This window comes from Thalassophryne amazonica, chromosome 21 (genome assembly GCF_902500255.1).
Source record: "Thalassophryne amazonica chromosome 21, fThaAma1.1, whole genome shotgun sequence".
Lineage (NCBI taxonomy): Eukaryota > Metazoa > Chordata > Actinopteri > Batrachoidiformes > Batrachoididae > Thalassophryne > Thalassophryne amazonica.
Window position 1 is genome coordinate 8,596,074 of NC_047123.1, and position 12,511 is coordinate 8,608,584.

Consider the following 12,511-nt stretch of genomic DNA (forward strand, 5'->3'; position numbering starts at 1 on the left):
AACTGCACGCTCCCTCAAATCTTGCAACATCTGTGGCATTGTGCTGTGTGATAAAACTGCACCTTTCAGAGTGGCCTTTTATGTGGACAGTCTAAGGCACACCTGTGCACTAATCATGGTGTCTAATCAGCATCTTGGTATGGCACACCTGTGAGGTGGGATGGATTATCTCAGCAAAGGAGAAGTGCTCACTATCACAGATTTAGACTGGTTTGTGAACAATATTTGAGAGAAATGGTGATATTGTGTATGTGGAAAAAGTTTTAGGTCTTTGAGTTCATCTCATACAAAATGGGAGCAAAACCAAAAGTGTTGCGTTTAGTATCATGGTCCAAAATCATTTAAGTCATTAAAAACTGGCTGCCAACTGGACAATCCTCAATAATAACAGCATTAATAATAATTACATTTTCAACTAAAATAAAAATAACTCAAATAGCAAGTAAAAATGACTTTGAAGGCAATAAAATCGTAAGAACATACGTTTGAAACGTCATCATTATTTCAGTGTGTGTTTGTGTGCAAGTGTTGGAGATGTGCACCTCGGCCACCAGCTCTCCGTTCTCGGTGTGGACGCGTGCAATGGCTCCGATGTCCTTACATGTCTGCAGAGTCTGGTAGAGCTCAGAGTCCCTCAGCATCATTAAGTCTTTGTAGGCCATGAACATCTGGAAGGAGTTGACCCCTTGCTCCCTCACCAGGGTTTCCATCTCGTTATGCACCTGATCGCAGAGTGAAAGCCAGCAGACAAGAAGTTAAATTGTCTCTATTGAGCTGCGCTAATGTGGCACAGAGTGAAATGCCGACTGTGTGTCTGAGTGTGCATGTCACATAACACATAAAGTGAGCCGGTCGGTGACAGTCAATGCATACAAAATAAATTCACATTAGTGACTATGACATATTAGTACAGATCTGTACAAAATATACCAAGTGACACACTCCTGTGTCCCTCTGCCTGTGCAAAGTGTTAATACACAAATGCATAAAAACATGTACATACAAGTGTCTCAATTTAGTGTATGTGTATGTATGTGCATCTGGGTTATAGTGGTGAGAATGCTGTGATCTATTTTTAACTTGGTCACAGAGCACTCATGTGCTCTGTGACCAACTGTCCAAAGATTTTGCCCAGGTGATGGTCTAGTGGTTAAGTGTTGGGTTTGAAACCAGAGAATCCCTCATTCAAGCCCAAGCCAGAATTTACACAGAGCATAAATGATTTGGGTGGGACAGGGTTTATATAGGGAAGTGGGGTGACATAATTAATAGAAATTGTATCTGACCACTTTTGAATGCTTTATACTGATGGCGTGCATGCATGCAGTCTCTGCCTTTTATCTTCTGCAAAATGATCCACTGCAATTACTTCAGGATATATTAATATTGCGTGAACACAAGCGTCTGTGCAAAGGGAGTTTTCTGCCGTTTATGACCTGCCATGGAAGCATGTAATAGATGCATTTGCAAAACGCACTTTGCATCGTTGGCTCACCTGCATTGCTGTGCACAAAATAGACCACAGCTCTGAATACAGATTAAATCTAAAATAAATAAACTGAACGTGTCTGTTTTGTACGCAAGATGCTCTTCATGAGGACCACTTTACAAATTTTGTCACTGCAGCTGGACATCTCGTGTTCTCAATCATTGCTTTTTCCCTCTAACCTCACTGTGCCATGCATATGCACCTGTGCGGCACAGAGTGTGTAGTACACTTCTTTGTGTTTTATTTTTTTTGTGTGTTTTATTTGTGTTTTTTTCTTTGTGTTTGGTACACTGTGGTACACTTCTTTTAAACCAGTCGCCAAATTTTCGAGTCACAGGAGTTGCAAAGCATATTTTGAACATGTTCAGGATGGTTTTCATGATGACACATCACTGACACTAGTTGTTTTTCACAGACAGTTGAACAAATGTGGCATGAAGACCTGTAGTATAGTGGTCATAAAGATACACCAGCTTTAAGGTAATATTTCAAACACTTTAACAATAAAATGAAATGTGGTTTGAGTAGATAATAAACGCTAACAAAAACAGAGAAGCCAGAGGCTGTACAATACATGTTGACTCATGGATTCTGCTGAATATGTGTGTTAACCTAATTCCTGTTAGGTTTTAATCTAGGTCACTACACATTTCATCCAAATAGGAGCTAGCTCGGCTGCTCAGTGTTCATTCAGTGAGGACTAATGTTTGAGAAGCAGAGCGGCACTGAATGAATTTTACAAAGTTAAACATTTGAGTGGGTGATCCTGACATATCATACCTTTGGTCCCCACCAGGTCACGCCGACATGAAGAGCGTAATCACAGCACACTTTGGCATCCGCCAGAGCTCGGCACTTCTCGTAGGCATCCAGTAGGGAGCAGTGTTGTTCAGGCAGGACCAGAGCCATCACCATGGTGGTGCCACCCATTAAGGCTGCCTGGATGAGGTGTGGTGGGGCGATGTGAGGATGAAGGTAGAGGCAGCAGGTAGAGGCAGCGGAAGGAAACAGGAGGCAGAGAAAGGAGAGATTTATCAGTGACGGGAACAAAGGTCCCACTGTTAAACACACGGAAGACGAGTGTCCATGTGACAATAAGCAATGGTCCACATTAATTTACTGTTTCCTCATCATTTGTGCACATTAGTCAGACCACACAAATAACATTTACTCAAATGTCATCTTCTTTCAGTGACAGTTGTGTAGTTTTTCTAAGACAATCCTAGAAAGGCTTGTCCTCACAGACTGTTACTGTAAATAACTGCAGTATTCAAAAATACAGTGTGAAAATGCACTCATGTGCCCCGTGTAAGAGCTTCCTTGAACATCATATTCTTATTTTTACTTTGATTTCTTTGCTGAATTCTGTAAGTAAGCAATGATGGAGAGAAAACAATCAGGCTGGAGGATACTGAGCGCATTAGGACAAGAAATGAAGGGAGTCAACCGCGGTGACTCGTCTGTCTGCAAAATGGAAAATGCACTTTTGCGTATCCATGACAACCAGCTACTGCTCAGCCATGCCCACCCTCGCCCCCTCCTTCATGCTTTTCATCCAAAATTAAACAAAAACTCATCTCGTGCCACCAATCCCAACAGGAAGAGATATGCACTGAAGACATACAGTATGAGAAATTAGAAATGTAATTTATTAAACAGGACCTGATCATGGCAGTATATATATAAAGAGCATTTTTCTGTGTGTGTGTGTGTGTGTGTATACGTACTCATGATCACAGCCCATATAAAGAGGTGGAGTGTGGCAACCCAGTCTCACGGCATGCCGTGATTCAGCAGCACAAAATATACCTTAATCTATTGGTTCGTGATATTGTCACGAAAAGCACCTCATTTTCATAACGGCGGCACAAATTCATTCTAATTCATTCTGTGATAGCTGCACGAAATTAAAAGTGAAGCGGGGGGGTCAGGGGTGGTTATAGTTAGGGTTGGGGCAGGAGTAGGGTTAGTAATAGTGAGTTAAAAAGCATCAGAAGTGTCGGTTTAGCTCGGCTTTTGACGCAACGCTTCTGACGCCTCTAAAAGCAACGTGTCTCATTGAAAATAATGTTTTTTAGACCGATTCATGACGCCTCTGATGCTTCCAAAGCGTCCGGTGTGAAAGGCCCTTAAGTCGTGGTCTACTGCTTTACATTTTGCTTATATTACCACACTACATAAGAGCCCTGTCCCACTGGGGAGAGGATTAATTGCGCATGAATTGAGTACACAAATTACGGGCGTTCGTTGTCGTCCGCAACAAAAATGGCCAAAAATGAGAAATGTCCCAGTATGAATTACAGATATATTAATAATATATAGCGACTATATGATGAACAATCACTGTTATATAACGCATGTAGTGAGGAAACTGATCCGACACATTGAGATTATCACGGCAGTATTACGGGTGTATTATGAATGCATCGCGCACATGTTGCGCGTGCACGGCATCTGCATTGCGGTCATAAAATAAGTGCATTCGCTCCTTTCTGCATCACTATTCACACCAACAATACAGCCTCTGGAGCAAGTGCTGGACTTGGACAAGTTGATCACAGAGTTTGTTCATGTTGTCGTGCAAGGGTTAACTGTTCATGAGTTTGGGGAGCGGCAGGGGGGAAGCCGCTCGGGGTGTGAGACGGTGTTTTTTTTGAGAGTGTCACAGAAAACAGACTTCAGCATGAGTTGTGGCTAAACAGCAAATCTTCCTTTTGTTGCTGTTAAATAAAAGTCCTGGAGGAGACCCAATTGCAGCAGCTACGTCTTTGTGGATCTACACAGCCGGACCGGCACTGACTGGCAGGTATGTCGCTTTCTGCCACATATAATACTTTGGGTTTACGTGACGTGTTTGTTATGCATTCACAGATTGTCCACAAATCAGCTGCAAAGCAGATGTAATAAAAACGCTTTATTCGTGGCCAATTTGTATGCATTCGCTACAACATATTTTAGTTTGTGATGTGGTCATGATAGGCACAATATATATCTGTTTTACACACTGTCCCGGTCCGCTGGCAAGCCGCAAATCCCCGTCAGTTGCAGATATCAGCGGTTAATGGCAGATATACAGCGCATAGAGTGAGTATGTATTGTGTATGAATTGAGTATGTATGGAGTATGTAAGGTGGATGTTATCCGCATCCAGATTTTTGAACAGCTCAAAAATCCTGCCTGCGGACATGCGTGCCTCTTCAGATGATCACGGACGTGTTCGGATGATGGCCGACTCATACAGGCATGTTACACGGATATTGCGGATGTTTGGCGAATATGGGCCACATTTTGTGCGCTATCCATACGCAAATCCTCCTAAACGCCAGTGGGACAGGGCCCTAAGGTCCTATGCAAGTCCAATGCAAGGGGGGCTGAGTGGTCCTGAACCCAAACACAGTTTAAATAAAAATACAGAAGGTTCATAGCACCACTTTAATATGCATAATAACCGGTGCTTTGATACAAAGAAGTTACAAAGACTAATGACACACTCCACCTAAACAGAAAGAGAACAAGCGTAAGAGTGAACAGTTTTTACCTTCTTATTAACAGTGCTGCAGCTTGGTGCGGAGTTGTTGTTCCTCATCCTTCCATTAATTCCATTTATGCACGAAGGACAGTGAACAATCACCACACACACACAACAGTGGAGACAACCACTGTTATTCCAGCTGTCATAGCAGTCAATACATTTCCAGCATCTGATACTTCTGCCTCCTGCGTGTGCACACTTCATGCGCACTTCCCTCCTGAGAAATCCTCTAATTTCTCAGTGCACCCTGTCAATAACAATGCACAGGAACTTGCCCACAACATGACTATGACTATTTAGGTGGTTGCGCTCCGCCATGGTCTGTATTAATATTTCCTGTCTTTTAAATACAAATATGTAATTGGGGATTACCTAAAAGCATTTGCACCATGCACATGACCACTGTCATGACAGGGCCCACCATGTTAATTTAAATCATTGCTCATTGTGTAAATGACAGCTCTGTCAGCCAGAGCACTACTGGGTTTCCTATTACCATAGAATCATGTGTCTGAATCACGTCAGCATCTCAGGCCTTGTGTGTCTGCAAGGGTCGGTGTAGAGTGACATCGATCATAGCCAGGGCGTGTGTCAGAGATCAGAAGACACAGACACAGCTGGGGATTGTGGGATTTGTAATGTCTGCCGGCACGGCTTTAATTAAAATATATCACCCCTCCACTTCTTTCAAAAATAAAGACCGTGTGAGTCAGAAAATAGTAAAAAAAGATATTACAAACATCAAACACAGCTCTGGCTTGTGTGTATTCATATAATACTGTATGTGGAGCAGCAGGAATTTACTTTTTTAATGATGATAAACAATGATTTTCTTGAAGTAGACTGAAACCTGTGCTTTGACAGGAAAAAAAACAAAACAAATAAACATCCAATTTTAGACTGTTTGAACAGTGACAGATTACAGATCAGCGACAGGAATCAAACAAGATCCAACCACCAGTCACAGACGGTTACATAATACAAACACACAGCCCTTATTGTCCAGTGAGGAAGAACAGAAACAGACAAACATGCTGAGATTTTCCACATTTGATTTGTGATTTTTGTTTTGTTTTTAGAAATTTTCACCAATAAAAATAAAAGCATGTCAACTTTTCATGCAGATAACACAGTAGTTTTTTGATGAAGCCTCCAATACCTTTGTAGCTTTGGATCCAATGGTAGCACAGTCATGTAATCACAAACGTATAGTCATTTTTTTATGAACATATCAATTAACAGTGTAGAGAAGCATCATGAATTGTACTAATCGTATCAAGAAGTCTGTATTGAATTATATATTTTTTTAAATCATTGTGATGAAAAGTCAACTACTGCACGGAAGAAATAACGACCTCTTGTAGAAGAATCATAAATGATTTATAAAATAAGCAAAGATGAATGGATAACATCAAACTTACAATTTATATTATAATATAATAATTTACTTTTTTAAATTTAAAACATTCACCACAGAATATTTTCTATACAGTTAGTGTGAACAATGATGTAATTATGTATTGAATTGTGATGGGTGTATTGTGATACGTTTTGTATCGTGGAGCAAGTGTATCATTACACCCCTAATATCAATAATAAGACTAATATCTATTATGGTCTATGAATTTTAATGACTATAGGTGCAACCACTCATGATTGTTATTGGTCCTTCAAAAGATGTTGGACTCTGTAAGAGACTCTCGTTGTCAGAGAGCTCAGCAGCTCTCTGAACAGGTTTGATTCTCATTCGACCATACAATCAGCGATCAGGAGGTGGTCGTCAGATGTTGACCGCAGCTTGATACTCCATGAACACTACACGATGCAGGACGCACGATTAACCTGAAACTTGGTCCAAAAAATTCCTGCATGAAAAATCATCTCGCACAGTGTAAAGTATGTTTTACAACATAAAATGAATGTTGTAAATACAGAATGCAAAAAAATGAAAAAAAAGAATGCAAAAAAAAAAACATGCAAAAAAATTTGTGATGACACTTCCAGAGCTCTGTAAAAATGCCTGTTTTTACAAATGAAAAAATGGAATATTTTAAAAAAGCACATTTAAACACCAACACACAACAGACGTCACATTAACGTGTTGGTTTACATAAATAATGACTGAACCAATCAGTGTTTAGCAGGCACCTTTACCCAGAATCCTTTGTGATCTGTCTCTTTGTTACAAAACCCCAGAATTAAATCAAATCAAATCAATTTAATTTATATAGCGCCAAATCACAACAAACAGCCGCCCCAAGGTGCTCCACACTGCAAGGCAAAGCCATACAATAATTACGGAAAAACCCCAACAGTCAAAACGACCCCCTGTGAGCAAGCACTTGGCGACAGTGGGAAGGAAAAACTCCCTTTTAACAGGAAGAAACCTCCAGCAGAACCAGGCTCAGGGAGGGGCAGTCTTCTGCTGGGACTGGTTGGGGCTGAGGGAGAGAACCAGGAAAAAGACATGCTGTGGAGGGGAGCAGAGATCAATCACTAATGATTAAATGCACAGTGGTGCATATAGAGCAAAAAGAGAAAGAAACACTCAGTGCATCATGGGAACCCCCAGCAGTCTAAGTCTATAGCAGCATAACTAAGGTTCAGGGTGGTTCAGGGTCACCTGATCCAGCGCTAACTATAAGCTTTAGCAAAAAGGAAAGTTTTATGCCTAATCTTAAAAGTAGAGAGGGTGTCTGTCTCCCTGATCCGAATTGGGAGCTGGTTCCAAAGGAGAGGAGCCTGAAAGCTGAAGGCTCTGCCTCCCATTCTACTCTTACAAACCCTAGGAACTACAAGTAAGCCTGCAGTCTGAGAGCGAAGCGCTCTATTGGGGTGATATGGTACTATGAGGTCCCTAAGATAAGATGGGACCTGATTATTCAAAACTTTATAAGTAAGAAGAAGAATTTTAAATTCTATTCTAGAATTAACAGGAAGCCAATGAAGAGAGGCCAATATGGGTGAGATATGCTCTCTTCTTCTAGTCCCCGTTAGTACTCTAGCTGCAGCATTTTGAATTAACTGAAGGCTTTTCAGGGAACTTTTAGGACAACCTGATAATAATGAATTACAATAGTCCAGCCTAGAGGAAATAAATGCATGAATTAGTTTTTCAGCATCACTCTGAGACAAGACCTTTCTAATTTTAGAGATATTGCGCAAATGCAAAAAAGCAGTCCTACATATTTGTTTAATATGCGCATTGAATGACATATCCTGATCAAAAATGACTCCAAGATTTCTCACAGTATTACTAGAGGTCAGGGTAATGCCATCCAGAGTAAGGATCTGGTTAGACACCATGTTTCTAAGATTTGTGGGGCCAAGTACAATAACTTCAGTTTTATCTAAGTTTAAAAGCAGGAAATTAGAGGTCATCCATGTCTTTATGTCTGTAAGACAATCCTGCAGTTTAGCTAATTGATGTGTGTCCTCTGGCTTCATGGATAGATAAAGCTGGGTATCGTCTGCGTAACAATGAAAATTTAAGCAATGCTGTCTAATAATACTGCCTAAGGGAAACATGTATAGCGTGAATTTAATTGGTCCTAGCACAGAACCTTGTGGAACTCCATAATCAACCTTAGTCTGTGAAGAAGATTCCCCATTTACATGAACAAATTGTAATCTATTAGATAAATATGATTCAAACCACCGCAGCGCAGTGCCTTTAATACCTATGGCATGCTCTAATCTCTGTAATAAATTTTTATGGTCAACAGAATCAAAAGCAGCACTGAGGTCTAACAGAACAAGCACAGAGATGAGTCCACTGTCTGAGGCCATAAGATCATTTGTAACCTTCACTAATGCTGTTTCTGTACTATGATGAATTCTAAAACCTGACTGAAACTCTTCAAATAGACCATTCCTCTGCAGATGATCAGTTAGCTGTTTTACAACTACCCTTTCAAGAATTTTTGAGAGAAAAGGAAGGTTGGAGATTGGCCTATAATTAGCTAAGATAGCTGGGTCAAGTGATGGCTTTTTAAGTAATGGTTTAATTACTGCCACCTTAAAAGCCTGTGGTACATAGCCAACTAATAAAGATAGATTGATCATATTTAAGATCGAAGCATTAATTAATGGTAGGGCTTCCTTGAGCAGCCTGGTAGGAATGGGGTCTTCTACTGTAATGAAAACTTATTCCCCACTGCTGGGTAGTCCATCAGAGTAAATGTAAATGTTGTTAAGAAATGATCAGACAGAAGGGAGTTTTCAGGGAATACTGTTAAGTCTTCAATTTCCATACCATAAGTCAGAACAAGATCTAAGATATGATTACAGTGGTGGGTGGACTCATTTACATTTTGAGCAAAGCCAATTGAGTCTAATAATAGATTAAATGCAGTGTTGAGGCTGTCATTCTCAGCATCTGTGTGGATGTTAAAATCACCCACTATAATTATCTTATCTGAGCTAAGCACTAAGTCAGACAAAAGGTCTGAAAATTCACAGAGAAACTCAGTAACGACCAGGTGGACGATAGATAATAACAAATAAAACTGGTTTTTGGGACTTCCAATTTGGATGGACAAGACTAAGAGTCAAGCTTTCAAATGAATTAAAGCTCTGTCTGGGTTTTGGATTAATTAATAAACTGGAATGGAAGATTGCTGCTAATCCTCCGCCTCGGCCCGTGCTACGAGCATTCTGACAGTTAGTGTGACTCGGGGGTGTTGACTCATTTAAACTAACATATTCATCCTGCTGTAATTAGTGCATTATTCAACATTAAAAGATATATGTTATATTTTAACTTTGTACAAATGACAGAATTGACATTAATGGAGTTATTCTATCGGTATTAATGTTATTTATAAATCAAAACCATAAGTCAATATGATTTTATTTTTCAAGACCTCCGCATGACCGGACCTTTATAATTGATACAGGGCTGGCTTTACGGCTGCTCTCAGAGTGCCTTTGTGCTGGGAGGGCTGTAATAAACAAGAGCTTCCAGCAGGGGCCGAATATTGAAAGAAAAAAGTGTGGTCTCATTGTTTGGGTCTCGGGGTGCCTCTGTCTGTGATCGGAGCGCTGCACAGCTTCCAGCAGGGGCAGACTGTTGAAAGAAAAAAGTATGGTCTTATTGTTTGGGTCTGTTGTTATTTTTAATATTATTAGAAGCTATTAAATTTGTTTTAGTAGTAGTTGTAAATGTGCCAGAGATAATATTAGAATTTATCTGTTATCGGTTATCTGTAACTTCCAATAAATTTTTGGGTGGTTTATTGTTTTATCTTTATCGAAGATAACTTTTCAGTTATCTGACTATCTGTTATCAAAGTTAATTTTTTGGTTATCTGTGCCCACCACTGTTGCCGGTGCAAGCTAGGTACAACTCACCCACCAACTGAGGTTGGAATGAACACTAAGTAAATGGCAGAGAGTTGACAAATGCAGCCATGCAAGAGGTGATTGGAGATATCACTGGAGGTGCACAGAGTTGTTACTCAGCCCATTACAGTTTAAAATGGCGGCAACTCAACCAAATATAAGAGTGGATTAAATAAAAACAACACTCAAGATTATATTCAAGCATACAGCAAGTATTTCAAGTTAATGGAAACAACATACAGAAACACAAAACACTAGCTACCATTTCAAAACACGTTGAAAAAAAGAAAAAGGAAAAGAAGAAGGAGATTGCTATAAGATGATGAGAGGGAGGGAACACGATGTGGACGGAAATTGTTTCAAGGTTCCATCACGTGCCATGGTAACACAGTCAACACACAATATTACTGTGTTCATGTGCGTCTACATCCACATCCACACAAACACACTCTCTTCCTGATTTCTACAATAAAAGTGAAGGTTTGTTGTCATGGCAGCGAGGTCAATGGGCAGGAGCAGGCGATGAAAAAAGGCTGCCGGGCAAAGCTGGCATATGGAGGATACAAACCTCCTCCGCAGCGCTGCTCACACCAATTTGGCTGGAATACCATCAGACCAAAGCATGTAATTACACAAAGTCACTGCACTGCAGTTTTTAACGTTTGCCACCAAAATCCACAAACTGCACCAAGGCTGCATCACAAACCAAAGACAAAATATTCTCGAATTAGGAATTTGAAGTTATAATCAAAGATTATACCCTGATCCACGTTGGTATTTGGCACAAGTTTTACACCAGATGCCCTTACTGGTGCAACCCCAGTTTAACCTGGAGAAACACACACAGCACCTGGTGTTCTGAAGAGGTTGCCCATGCAAGTACTAACCAGGCCCCACACCGCTTAGCTTCTAAGATCTGACAGGATCAGGCTGACACCGAGCCACACTGGTGAGAGAGTAACAATTAGAATGTTATCTGTAACCCTTTCAGGATAAATACGTGAGTGCTACCACTAAAACGTATGTTGCTTTGCAACAGGTTTTAAGCCAAATGTCCTTTCTGGCAAAACATCATGTTACATGGAGAACAGACAGGTGTGGCCTTGAACCAGCAACCACTGACTATGGAAATAACACTTGGCCACCACCCCTGCCATGAGGTGTAACCTTGATCTGAATGAATTGGAATGGTCCTATCAGGCAGGCATTCAGAAAAAAAAAATACTTGTTATTTTACAGCACTCTGGACTTTCACCCAGCTTGGCTGTGCATGCTCTTCAACCACAATGTTCAGTTCACTGTGTACTCACGACTACACGGGAAAGAGACAACGTATACTTCATGCTGAACTCCTTTAGCTTTTGAGAGATTGTCTCCATGTCAGGAGCCAGAAGTGTCCTTAGCGTGCAGCACAACTGCACCACCTTCAGGAGCCTTGCACCATCCTGAAGGACCCTGAAGTGCTACAAGGATGCAGGCCCACATGCACCCCCATTAAATTAATAACAGACATAGCTACTGGGGTAAGCTAGAGAGACACCACCCCAGACACCGCTACTACTGCTGCAGGCAACAATTATACTCTCTTTTTTGAATTTTTAAGTCTCCTAATTACTAAATCCTCCTTTCGGCTCAGAGTCTCATGAGATCACCGTGGAACATGTAGCGCCTTTACAAGAAATTAACTAATAAACTCAGCACAAAACAAGATTAAACTGCAGTGTGTATGTGTGTACCTTGGTTCCACTGTAGAAGTCATCCTGGATTGAAGCGTTCATAAAGGACTCCTGCAGATGCACGCTAGTGTCTATTCCGCCCGGCAACACAAGCTTCCCAGAGGCGTCAATCACTTTAGCTCCTCCTGGTATCATCAGTTCCTTTCCAACCTGTCAAGAAGAACACAAACTGCAATACTTCTATACATCCTCCTCTTTCCAAAACGTATCCTGTTGAGAGCGGTGAGGATTTAGAAACTATTCCAAGATAAAGTAGATGAGTAGAATTAACTTGAATATGTATTTTTTTGTGTTCAAGAAACTTTTTCTGGAGCAGAGAATGTATGTAAGAACTGAAGACTGAAGCCTGGATCAGAACACATTCTGTACAGACTATGAGCGAGTGTCAAAAAGATCAAAGATATTGGGGTG

At 40.7% G+C, this 12,511-nt stretch overlaps 1 protein-coding gene across 1 annotated transcript in view; it reads right to left on the minus strand.

The window, feature by feature from the left end:
• LOC117502672 (dihydropyrimidinase-related protein 5-like) overlaps positions 1-12,511 on the minus strand; it is a 57,992-nt gene that overhangs the window by 12,640 nt on the left and 32,841 nt on the right. The window contains exons 3-5 of the mRNA XM_034161747.1: positions 12,101-12,250; positions 2,270-2,428; positions 543-722 (exon numbers count right to left, since the gene is read on the minus strand). Of these exons, the coding sequence (XP_034017638.1) occupies positions 543-722; positions 2,270-2,428; positions 12,101-12,250 (489 nt within the window). The remainder of the gene's footprint in view (positions 1-542; positions 723-2,269; positions 2,429-12,100; positions 12,251-12,511) is intronic.